The sequence below is a fragment of the Elephantulus edwardii genome, unplaced genomic scaffold (genome assembly GCF_000299155.1).
Source record: "Elephantulus edwardii isolate Elephantulus edwardi_28Jun2011 unplaced genomic scaffold, EleEdw1.0 scaffold00009, whole genome shotgun sequence".
Lineage (NCBI taxonomy): Eukaryota > Metazoa > Chordata > Mammalia > Macroscelidea > Macroscelididae > Elephantulus > Elephantulus edwardii.
In genome coordinates, this window is record NW_006399759.1 from 7,752,690 (window position 1) to 7,766,062 (window position 13,373).

The window sequence follows — 13,373 nt, forward strand, 5'->3', positions numbered from 1 at the left end:
TTTTGAATAATATTGCATGAGTTCCTTGTTTTTTAATGCAGCATAGTATTCCATTGTGCGAATATACCACAGCTTCTCTAGCCATTCGTTTGTTGACGGGCACTTAGGTTGTTTCCAACTCCTTGCTATTGTGAACAAAGCTGCAACAAACATGGGTGTGCATATATCTGCTTGGATGTCAGCTATGGTCTCTTCTACTTCTGCTTGTAATTTAATTGTTGGAGACTGGATCATTTGCAGCCAGTCAATTGTGGTATTACTAACAGCTGTAGTTTAATACATCTCTTGGTCCCTAGATTTCCTATAAATTGGTAGTTAGGTCTAGACTAAGTGGATTAGAATGACATCTGATAGTTTATGAGACAAAGAGTCTAAGTCAATGACAGTGAAGCAAGATGAGAGAGCGAGCGAACATGGAGGCACAACTTGAATTAACCAGTGCCATGGTTCACTGCTGGATGGGTGTACACTCTGCTGTGTATAGTGTCAGCACAAGCAAAATATGAATAAATCAACTTCAGGATCATTGTCCCTATTTCCTGCCACAAACCTGAAATCAATCATTTCCTCAGGAAACCCTAGTTTAGTAGGCAGACAGAATTTCACAGGACTTCCCTTGCTGGAACCTTTTCATAGCCCATTGTGGATTTTCACCCTACTGGAGTATGCAGGCCTTTCTGTACGATCAACCACCATTCTCAAATGGGTTTGCAGAGCCTGTATCTGCCAGCTAGCTGGGAGTTTAGATCTACCAGATGACCCACTATTCTGCTTTCTTTTGTGCAGGTCTTGTACTTTTCACTAAGCCATCAGAGCTCCCTATAAATCACATGGGAGGAGACTGCCTATCTTTCTCCTCTAAAGCAGGTGGTGGGTTTCAATTGTGTGCCTTTGGGTTGGCAGTGCAAGTACTGGGAGGATATTTTGTCACCTAGTTTTGCTGTACATGTTGCTCATGAGTTTTGTTACCCTACAATTTCATTTTACTTGGATCCACAATACTCTTAGTACTTGCAGACAAGAAATCAAAAGATGTATTGAGCTCTCCAAAATACTAAGGAGCAACGATACCAGTTTGAAGACTAAGGTGCACTTGATTCAGGCCACAGTCTTTTTAAAGCACTTACTATGCATCTGAGAGTGGGGCAATGAGTAAGCATGACAGAAAGAGGACCGACGCCTTTGAGTTGTAATGGTGGAGAAGAGCACTGAATATTCTATGGACTACCAAAAGAACAGACGCATCTTGGAGAAACTGCAATCAGAGTACTCCTTGGAAGCAAGAAACACTTTGGGTATGCTAGGAGGGGTGATTGCTTGGAAAAGGACATCATGCTTGGCAAGGCGGAGTGTCAGCGAACACGACCTTCAATGAGATGGATTGACAGTGACTAGACTGGGCTCAAGGATGTCAGAGATGATGATGATGCAGGATATGACAGGTCTGTGGTTCATAGGATCTGACTTGACAGCACCTATCAACAGTTGTTTTTACAGAGATTTGTACAAAATGAAAAATGATGCCACTGATACTACCTAATTACAGCCTAACTTTTAATACTCTTTTCTGTTTAAGTGAACTGATAGATAGTTGTTAGTTATGGGAGTGGTAGACAAAATAATTTTGTTTCCTGTTCTGCAGTCTATAAATAGCTGAGTTGATTTGTGCCAACACTTCAGTGAAAATGAAGGTGGCTAACCATGGGCTGCAGACTGGCTCAGGTTGCCAGCCGCTAGATCAGGAGTCTCTGCTTGAATCCTCTGAATGCCTGGACAGTAACAAACTCTGACTGCACCACAGCCAATCCTGGTGGTTTAGGAAGAGAGAACTTAAGATCTGTGCAAGTGGGGCTGGACCTGGGTGAGGTAGACTTGATGTTAGGTGAACAATCCAGAAACTAACACAATGATCCAGATGGAAGGTCCAAGCACCAAAACCAGAGCTGGGGGAATCTAAAGGGCGAGACCCAAGCCAGCGCAACGAAGCTGAACAGTATTAAGCGACTGAATGAGTGAGTGGAGCCACCTTCCAAGGCTATTTAGAATAGAAGCAAAATACTGTCACTTCCCACATGACAGTTCTTCCAATCTCTATCAAGAATTTCATTTTACTTGGAACCACAATCAACACTCATGTTAAGCAGCAACCAAGACCTGTTGTATTGGGCAAAACCTGCTGGCAAAGACTTCTCCAAAGTGCTGAAGAGCAAGGATGTCAGCTTAAAGGCTAAGGCATGCCTGACCCAAGTCATGGTCTTTTCAATTACTTCCTATACATCTGAAAGTTGGACACTAAGGGTGACAGAATAATCAATGCTAAGTCTGTTTTGGAGGAAGTGCAACCATGGTACTCCTTAGAGGTAAGGACAGTAAAACTGTCTCACATACTATAGGAGCCGGTCCTTGGAATAGGACAGCATGCTTGGAAAGGTGGAGGGTCAGCAAGAGAGAAGACAACCTTCAAGAGATGGACTGATACAGTGACTGTAACAAAGGGTCGCGTGTATCCAAGGTGATGAGGACGCTAAGCGCCAGGGCTGGCTGGGTTCAGATCTGTTGTTCGTAATATCAACTGCTAACAGTGGCATCTACCATGACACTGTTACACTGGTAAGGGAGAGGGTTAGTGGTGAGGAGTTGCACTGCCAACCCAAAGGCACAGTCTCATCCCAGCAGCTGCACCACAGGAGAAAAATGGGCACTCTTCCTATTGTGATTACCAGCCTCTGAAAATCATCTGCAGTCAGTGATGGGTCAGTTCTTACTCAACTACATTTAACATTCTTATTCTAAGTGTGGAATCCTGAGAAACTTGGATGTTGAAAGTGAAAATAGCTAAATACTGGTACTAGGCCTGATTTCAAAACCCATTGGGTGTGACACAGAAGCGCTTATTGTGTAAAACGTATTATGTACTTCACACACAGATTGCTCACAGCTTTAGTTTGCTTGGCTCCACAGTTAACAGTCTTGGCACCAGGAGCCAGGAAATTAAAAGACGTATTGTGATGGGACAGTCTGCTGTTAGGGACCTCTCCAAAGTACTGAAGAGCAATGGTGTCTCTCTGGAGACTAAGGTGCGTCTGATACAGGCCATGGTCTTTGCTATCACTTGTTATGCATCAGAGAGTTGAACAATGACTAAGGAGGATAGAAGGAGAACTGATGCCTTTGAGCTGTGGTGCTGGAGAAGAGTATTGAGAATACCATGGACTGCTAGGAAAACAGATTCATCCTGGAAAGGGTTAAACCTGGCGGCTCCTTGGAGGCAAGGATTCTGAGGCTCCATCTAACATACTTTGGACATGTTGTAAGGAGGGACTGGGTCCTTGGAGAGGGACATCATGCTTGGGAGGGTGGAGGGACAGTGCAGGAGTGGAAGGCCCTCTTTGGGGTGGATTGATTCAGTGACTGGGATAACTGGGAGTGTCAGAGGCAATGCGATTGACACAGGACAGAGCAGTTTAGGGCTGTTGTACACAGGGTCGCTATGAGTCACAAGTGACTTGATGGCACATAACAACAATCACACAAACTGGAAGCTTTCGAGAGTGCTTTAACATCTGATTAAGTTTCTCCCCTTCATGTCTTTTTCTTACCTTAACCCAGCATCTCCTCCACCTAGAACTTTTTTCTAACCCATCTTGCAATCGTTTTCCTCAGTCTTGTGGCTCTCACTCTGAAGAGCCCACCGACTCCCCTTACCTAGTCAGGGCTTCTGGCTTCTAGTTTGCCTCTGTAGTCCCCACTTACAATGACCTGACCCCCTCCTGCCCTAGCCAAACAATCTACACAGCTCACAAGGATTCCTGGGGGACGTGCAAACATACTTTGGGCACGTTTTTCAGGACCTGGAAAATGCCATTACGCAGGACAGGTCAGAGAAAGCGTGGAAGACCCTCAGCAAGATGGATTGTTACCAACGGGCTTGGGCACGCCAGCGATCACAACGGTACCCGGCTGGGAAGGTTCAGAACTGCTGTTCATCGTGCTGCCGAAGGACAGTCGATTCAACAACACCTAACTCCTCCCACCAACCAAACTGGCTCATCTACTAACAGAACTCAAATTTACTGCACAGCTGTCTGGTGCTTTCCTATGCTTAGCGGACCCAACTTTTGCCATCTGGACTAGACCACATCAACTTAAGGGCTGATGGTTCTGTTTCCTATACTCTGAAAGCCAGGCTCTGGATCCTGCTCTGGACACAATCAGAAATGGTGAGGGTTGGGGCATGAGGGAACACTTAAGAAAATCTCTACACATCACTCCTCCTCCCAACAAATACTTGCCTGCAAAGGTTTTACTAGAGGTTTGATTTTGTTTGCCAAGACTATAGAATCAAAATTGTGGCATATGGTTCACCAAAAATTGAGACAATGCTTCAGAGAACAGTGCCTGCTGAACCAAGGCTTTATCCGTCCTGCTTGATGAACCTGTGCTGGCATCCCCATGTCATCAGCAGACTTTCAGTTTGGGGTGGTAAACCTTGGGGTTGACTCAGATCAAGGCGTATCTTACTGTGACACTAAAATGACTTTTTTTTTTTTGAAATTTCAAGAGCATTTATTGTTTACTTTTTCCACGTGCGGAGGCTTTTTCGCCTTCCTCAGAAAGGTGGTGAAGGGAAAAAGCCTAAAATGACTCTTGACTGCACTAGAGAGACTTTTAAAAAACGTAGTTTTAAAAAGACAATGCTCTCCCCTCTTTTCATAGGCTGAGGAAGTTTCTCCCTTTCTATCCCAACCCCCCTTTCATTTGCTATTCTGTATTAACAAGGGAAAAAAAATACTTCAACTCCACAAATGAAAACCAAACCACACAGTTGGAAATTAAGTTTTTGTTTTTATATGAACAGAAGTAGACCATCTAGAAATATTTGTTTTATTTAAATTGTTAAGTAGAATATGAAACCGAATTCTTAACTAGTACCAGAGAATGGATTTAACTGTTTGGTGTTTAATGAGAACAGCTTCTACACAGGATCCCAAGAGACTTACAGAAAAGGGGCAAAGCCCTAATATTAAGCAAATAAAACTCATGTTTCAAACAGATTATACAAAATTGATTTATACTCCATTTCCCTTTTTTGATATTTAGAAAGTGCAGATTTAACAAAAGGTAGCCATATCCTTTCTATGTACAATGCCAATTATTGTTATGCAAACAACAAAACTGTCAGTCTGTTACCCAAAAATCCCAGTGTTTAGCTCTCAAACCTTAAGTCACTAAATTGAACAAGGATTAAAGAGAGTTAAAAAAAGCTACTGCCACATTCCGGATAAAGGGAAGAAACAAATACGTTAATCTAACAACAGTAGGTTAAACCTACAGCTGGTTGAGCTGAACATTTCAGTATTATCTTCAGTGGAAAATTAGGGATTATTTGGCAATGCTGCTTTTACTAGTAGTAAACAATGACTAAGTCAAGTGAGGGAAAATCCTAACAATAACCAGTGAGGCATAGAAAATTGTTCATAGGGCAGTATCTGAAAGCAGAGATGGCCCCATGTTGTAAATGTGTGCCAAGAGGGCATTAAAATGCTATCCACGACAGACGGACTCTCCAGTGGACGCTGCGCTCCTAAACTCAGCCTCTGCTAGAAATGAATCATGCTATTCACAATTATTCCAAGAAAGGTGTCATGTTAGGATGCTAGCAGCGTAGTGAACTTAACTTATCCTATCCTAAAGATAAGCAATGAAGCAAACTAGAAAAACCAAAGGCAAAAAAGAAACCAGGGTTAGACAAAGCGAGAAACCTTATCTTCACATGAAAGGTCTTTTGTTGTCCTTTTTCCAAATCCACAATAACACAATTTTTGAAGAGGATATGAAGGTAGGACTTAAAATTAATATTCTAAAGTGTCCTAAATCTTAAGGTAAAGATAACTTAACACTGAAAAAGTGTTCTTAAGAGGCCAAATCTTAATACATTTGGCAAAAATGGTAATAAATTTCACTCCTCTTGTCTTTATCTTTTCCCATTTAGACCTTTACTGGGCTACCAAACTGCCAGAGGAGGTGCCAAAATGGAGACTCCTCAAATTCAGATGAAGAGCTTTATTCTAGGAAAGTGAACAGGCTACACACCTAATCAGAAAGACAAACCACAATACCCTCCAAACACTAGTGCATGCAATTAACTCTTCCATTTCATAAACTCAACGGACAGGCCGGAGGGGAACAAAGAGGGAAGGAGAGGAAGACCACAGAAGGAGAAGAGCAGAGAAAGGCATCTGGAGACAAAAACACAAAAACATTAGGACAGAGAACAGACGAGGGGACGACACTAACTGACATCTGACAGGAGGCAGTTAGAATTCACCTCTCGGTTTACATAGTAAATTAAATCAGTGCTTTATGTTAAACTGGACAAACCTCTTTGTCCCTTTCATTTTAAATAACTCATACCATGGGAGGGGAGAGAGGGAGAAGCAAAAAAGCAGCATGCAGGAAGGAGAAATAAGGGAAAAGTGGCCAAGGAGAGGAAATGGTGGGCGGGAATAATTTAAATATCAAGGCCACTTAAAAAAGAGACTCAGCAAACCAAAGTTATCATTCTGTATTATCCTTTGTCCTCAGTTAACTACTGTGAAAATAAGAGCCAAGCAAACCACAGACATGGCAATGATTTATGTGTGGATGATATGTCTCCTGCACATGCTTCCACCAAAACAAAAAAGGAAAAACCAAAAAAGTTCCTTTCCACATAAGGCACAGGACAAAATTAATCCCACTGACATGTTCAAGGCGAAATGAAGGTTTTCCTGGCTTTTGTTTCTTTTTCTATTGCATGTCTATAGATTATAGGGACTCAAGCATGTTACCCATGACAGAAAATTCCACTGTTGTACAAAATAAAATTGTTAATTCTAACTTTTATTCTTATACAATTTGCAGAATAGAGTTGAAATGATTGTTATAGGTTTTAATGTTGATAAGAGGAACCAGACTATAATACAACTGAAATGCAGTGGTGAGCTGAGCAAGTACATTTAAAAATGAAGTCACAGACATGATTTTTCTATACAATTTTTGTTGTTGTTTGAAGAAAATTAAAAAGTCAGCAAGCAGTCACAGATGAGAGAACAAACAAAATAGATGGACTGGATAGTTAAGATGAGGAACAAAAATATCTGTTCAGGGTTAAAAATGGACAGAGTGGTTTATTATGCAGCAAGAGAAAACGGGGTGGCAGCTGCCTCCGATGGACAGGCGGCCGCTCAGCAGCATTTGCTCTTCCAGCCCGTCACGCCGCCTCCACTGCTGATATCTACGTTTTCACTGTTGGGCTCTTTTACAGGGGTCTGAAAAAGATACATAAGGAAAGTGTCCATAAAAAACTGTTGCCACAGATAAATCACAATTCAAAGGAAGTATTTCAGAAATGTCAATTTATGCAAAGAAATGCAATTTCAGTCACATACTCCCCTCCCCTTGCCCATGCAAGATAGATGCTTCTTTTTTTAATTCGCCACCCCTGCTTCTTTCAAGTTGAGAACCGCCTGGAGGCTTTCAAACCCAAATCTACCAGGTGTCCAGTAAATTCTGACTCTGTGGCCCTTTAGGACAGGGGAGAACTCCCCACATGGTTTCCAAGACCATGAATCTTTACAGAAACAGAACGCTTCATCCTCCTCTTGCACAGTGCCTGGTGGATTTGAACGTCAGCTCTTTTTGGGCAGCAGTCTAACATTTAACCCACTGAATCACCAGGACACCTTTCAGAGGTCTCTAGAACTCTAGAGGTTCCTTATTGTCTCTGAAATCTTAAGTTTTTTGAATAAAGATTTGTATCCCTGATAAAGACCTATCCCTGATCTGTGAAAAGTATTTACTAGCTAATGTTGAGGCCTGTCTTCCTTCGTAGCTTTGGGTTGATTTAAGTTCTGGCTAGCAAGTAACTATCTCCACCTAACTCTTAACAAGGTGGTATGTCTAGCTTTCCCTTTGAGGTCACCTGCTAACTCTCAGTGTCTGCGGGTGTCTTCTCCAACTTGTATGTTATTAAAGCTGAAAGCCACGTTATTAAAAAGGGCATTACAGGCCCTTCCTGAACAAGTGACTTTGCTTCAGAATACAGATGTTTGAGAAAAAATGTACAGAAGGAAAGGCAGCTCAGCACCTAGCCCACAACAAGAAATGAAGATGGCTGCGTAAGAAATGCTCTTTCCCTGGGAACTTCTGAGTGTGCAGGAGCTGGTAAAGACGCAGAGGTGCTTGAACGAGGGTAGTACCCGCATTTATTTATTAGAACCTCTATCATAGGCTATCTTTTAACAATTTAACCCACCCTTCTCTAAAAAAGGACAACTACTCCCTGCAGGAGAAAACATTTGAGAGTCAGAGTATTAATTAAATTTTATTAAGCAGAACTTAAAAAAGAGTTCCCAGCTAAGGAGGAGGAGGTCAATAACCACATAGGAAACTATGGGCAAAGAACAGTCAAAGTGGTCACTGGCAAAGAAATGTTAAAGTGACTCTTACACATGTAAAAACATGTCTAATCTTGCCAATAAGAGAACTATGAATTAAACCCACATTTAAAAACTACCGACAAGACTGGTGGAGCTCTCAGAGTCTTGTCATCCACTGCGCTGGGAAGGCTGTGAGTGAGCAGATGCTCTTTTGCACTGTAGTGGAGGTAAGGACTGCTATAACCACCAGGACAGAATCTGGTGTCACCGGTGAAATCCCATGGGCTGTGTTCACATGCACTTGTGCCCACACACTTACATTCTCTTTGGGCACTTCTGAAAATTTGTCCTTCAAATACTTGCACATGTGAAAAATTATTTAGACATTAAGATTATTCACTCACAGCTTAAAATTCTAAGATGACATTATGAGAAGAATTCTGTCCTCCCCAAATGTGCTGTCAACCCTACCTTCCATGCCTACTGTTAGAATCTCATTTGGGAAGAGGTTAGGTTTGTTATGTTAATGAGGTAGAACTCCTAGAATAGCCAGTCTCTTTGGAGATATAAAAGAAATCAGAGAGGGTCTGCCTCTAAAGCCAAGACTGCTGGACTTCTGGCCACTCAGGCCACCAATCTGCTATTTTTGGTACCACAATGTTTTTTTAAAGGGAGGGTTTGCAGGAATAAAAGTATACGTGCACTCATATGCTTACCTACTGGGAAGGGCTGAGGGATGAGGACTTGCCAACTGAGGGAATAAGTGGGTAATTTCTTTGCACTTTTACTTTTGAATGAAAATGTTTAATCATGTGAATGAATTATTAAAATAACTAATTGTTTAAACTTATTTAATTCTAAAGTTGATTTTTCTAACATCATGTAAGAAAGCAGGGCAGAAGAGGGTGCTGGTCAGAAATCACATCTGTAACCCTCCACTCCTTACACATCCTTGCAAGGATGGCATGGGATCCAGCAAGGTTTCGTTTTGTTGTCCACAGAGTGGCTTTGAGTCAAAACTGACTCAATGGACCCAACAAGTGTCAGCCAAGAGGGAACTGGACGCAGCAACAGGCTAAATGCTCATTGAGTGGCTAACTAAAGGCCAGCAGTTCACACCCACTAGCTGCACCTCAGGAGAAAAGAAGTTAGGCTCTTTAAAAATGTACAGTCTAGGAACCCTAAGGGACAGTTCTAGTTGGTCCTGCTGGGTCACCATGAGAAGGAAGACTCTAGAGAAGTTGGATTTTAAAGGCAAGACAAAAGAGTCTTGGTGACCTAGTAGTTAAGCATTTCACTCCTAATCAAAGATTGGCAGTTTGAAACCACCAGCTCCTCTTCAGGAGCAAGATGTGGTAGACAGCCTCTATTTAAGATTGTTCTAGACCACTGAGTGGAAACCAGCTCACAGCTGACCTTACAGCATGTTTTCAGAGGCTGGAGATGACACAACTGCCGTCCGAGGAACACCCTAGTGGATACTGGGTTGGCAGTGCAACTCCTTACTACTAAGCCACCAGAGATTCCTAACATCCATAAAGATGACAGCCTTGGAAAGTCCATGGGGGTGCGGGGTTCTACTCTGGCCTCCAGGGTCCCTCAGAGTTGGAAGTGACCTGAAAGCAACAGGTATGGGTGAGGTGCTTGGGCAAATTTAATGCAAGTTTGCATTTGACATTTTGCTTTGTTGTGTTTGCATGTGTGCATATATGGTATCATTTTAAAAAATGAGATCACACCATACACATCATCTCTTAAGTGCCTTTTTTCACTATGTTATAGATATCTTTCATATTTATTTACTATCTTGAAGCTTCTCCTCCTGTTTGTAATTGAATTCAAATTCTGACCTAAATGAATTCTTTTTTTTCTAAATGAATTCTTACAGAAAACTTTATTTCCTGAAGTGCTATTTTCTAAAACATGATATACAGAATGTTGACACACTTCTTTCTGTATTATTTTTGAACAGCCATACCGATAAGGTTTTTTCCCCCTCAGTTTCAAATAATCCATTGGAGTTAAAAGACAACATATGTCACTCTAAAAAACTAAGTTACTTGGTTTTAATGCCTTAGTCCAGGATTTATTTTATGACAGTGAAACATCTAACTTAATTTCCATATTTGGCTCAGAAATTTTATTAGATTTATACTTGATATCTCTCACTTCTTTTATAGTTTTACAGGTATATACCTTGTTTTGATCTATAAGCTGATTTTAAAAGATATTTTAAATATAAAAACTGCCAGCATAAAAAAATGTGTCCTAATATTCACATCTTATTTATCAGCATCTATATCACATTTCCTCTTAATACATATAATAGATAAAAGAGAAAATTAAGGATACATTACACCATATTCAGATTCTCTCTAATTACTTAAAATAAAATATTAAAAGAAGGACCAGATAAGAAACCTGAAAAAGGAGCATGAGCCAGGATTATGAATGAATGTGAAATAACAGATACATGAGTTATTATTAATAGCTAGATCCCTCAGATTTAAAGACAGATCTATTCCTTCCTAGTTTATTACTTCACTTTGGAGAATCAGTTAATAAGATAGATACACTTTCAGCAACAATATTTTTTTTTTAAATTTTTAAGTCCATGCCTTAGAAGAAACGAAATGTTCAACTAAGCTACTTAGCTTCCTGGCAGTTAAAGTTAAAAGAGGAACTTACCTTTCGAAGGATATCTTCGGCTAATGTGAGGAACGCCTTTTCAATGTTTATATTTGCTTTTGCACTAGTCTCAAAAAATCTAATACCATGCTCCCTTGCAATCTAAAATAGAAGCAAAACATTATTACAGAATTATTAAGTATAAACTTTCAAGTGGTATTTATCATCTTAGAGGAAACAGAAATATTCTAAAGGTAAGTTTCAACTAGATTACAGAAAATAGATGATTTCAATACATTAAGAATACAGGTCTTGCACCACAACAAGATAAAGGTAAGCAACCCAATTGAAAAATGGGCACAGGATATGAACAGACACTTCACCAAAGAAGATATTCAGCTGGCAAACACACACATGAAGAAATGCTCAAAATCCCTAGCTCTAAGAGAGATACAAATCAAAACAACTATCATCTCACCTCAGTAAGAATAGCAAAATTCAAAAGAATAGCAAGCAACAAATGCTAGTGAAGTTGTGGAGAAAACCGTAACCCTTATTCACTGTTGATGGGAGTGTAAAATGGTGCAAACCTCAATGGAAGGCTGTATGGCACTTTCTCAAAAAGTTGGAAATAGAAATACCATTTGACACAGCAATTCCACTACTGGGAATATACCCCAAAGAGACCATAACTGCTATCTAAGCAGATATATGAATACCCATGTTTATTGCTGCTTTGTTCACAACAGCAAAGAGTTGGAAACAACTCAAGGGCCCATCAACAAATGAATGGGTAGAGAAACTGTGGTATATTCACACAACGGAATACTAGGCTGCACTGAAAAACAAGGAACTCATGAAATATTATACAAAATGGATGACATTATGCTGAGTGAAATATCTAAGTCACAAAAGGACAAATAGTGCATAGCACCACTGCTGTAAAACATGACTCACATCAGGGTTAGGGGAACTTAAGAAAAGTGGGGATAAATAATGTTTATTGCATTTAAACAGATGAGGGAGAGAAATGTTTAAAGGGAATATATGAGTAGGTATTATTTTCATGACAAGAGTCCAGAATAAGAGCTGCATAATAAAGTGGACTTGGGGTGGGGCAGGAGAGGAGGATTGTATAACAATGTAAGAATTTTTTTTCTTCTTCTTCAAAGAGAAAAGGAACTGGGGGAGGGGTGGGCAAGGAGAAAACTGTGCAACAATGTATGAATGGAAATACAAAGTCTCTGTAAACTTTCATTAATATTTAATTAAAAAACAAGAAAGAAAACAGAAAGCTGTGGTGGCTTAGTAGTAAGGAGCTGCACCTCCAACCCAAAGATTGCAATCTACCAGCTGCTCCACAGAAGAAGGATGTGAATATTCTCCTCTCATGTGATATACTGCCTTTGAAAATGCAGTGGAGGGTCAGCTATGGGTCAGTTCCGTCTTACATTAATACAAAATGCACTGCTACCACGTTGGTCTGACTCATAGAGACCCTCCTCAGGGTGTAATCTTTATGGAAGAAGGCTGCCATTTTTCTCCTGTGTAGTGTCTGGTGAATTCAAACTGCTGACAGTCTAGTGAGCAGGCTGATACATTTATGCACTATGCCACAAGGTCTTTTTAAAGTGACCAAAGCATGTCAACAGTAGCTGCTTATCACATGTTCCTGATTCCCAAATTTGAAAACATACTAATTTAAAGAAAGAGTTCTGTAAAATTTTAAATCTGGAGATCCAAGATGGCGGTGGAGGCAGAGACAGCGTGGTGAACTGCGGGAGCAGCGAATCACTTAAAGCAGGGCCATTATGGCCTTCCACAGACCTTGGCTTATTGATAATTGAACACTTCAACAGTTGATGATTGGCCCTCAGTGAAGATTGAGGCTCAGCAACAGGAATTCAAGGATTCCCAAGGAGAAATGGGTGAGTCTCGTGGCTCCCAACCCCCTGCTGCAGAGCCTTCGCCGAGCCGCACAGCCGCTGCAGCTCCATGAGGCTTCCATAGCCAGAACCAATGGATTCCCTCACCCAGGATGGATGCTGGGCACCGGCCCTCAAGACTGGTACAGTGAAGCCACCACACTGCTGCAAGGTGGACTTGGTCTGGAGAGAATTCTTGGATCCAGGATGGCGGCTGTGGGAGAAGCAGGTGCCTACAGGCCGCCCACACAAGAGGGGCCGCACACCAGCCAAGCGCCCGTGCGGCGGGGTGTGGGGGGTTGCGCCCCCAACGGCCGCCTGCGCTGGGGGGGGGCCACGCGCCTCCCGCAGGCCTCCTGCGCTGAGGGACCGCGCACCCGCCAAGCGCCCATGCGGCAGG

General features: G+C 41.5%; 1 protein-coding gene across 1 annotated transcript in view; it reads right to left on the reverse strand.

Annotated features, from left to right (window-relative positions):
• Nucleotides 1–6,866: 6,866 nt before the first annotated feature.
• Nucleotides 6,867–13,373, reverse strand: part of RAB10 (RAB10, member RAS oncogene family) — an 89,800-nt gene continuing 83,293 nt past the window's right edge. Inside the window, exons 5-6 of the mRNA XM_006880616.1 lie at nt 11,109–11,210; nt 6,867–7,310 (exon numbers count right to left, since the gene is read on the reverse strand). Of these exons, the coding sequence (XP_006880678.1) occupies nt 7,227–7,310; nt 11,109–11,210 (186 nt within the window). The 3' untranslated portion in view covers nt 6,867–7,226. The remainder of the gene's footprint in view (nt 7,311–11,108; nt 11,211–13,373) is intronic.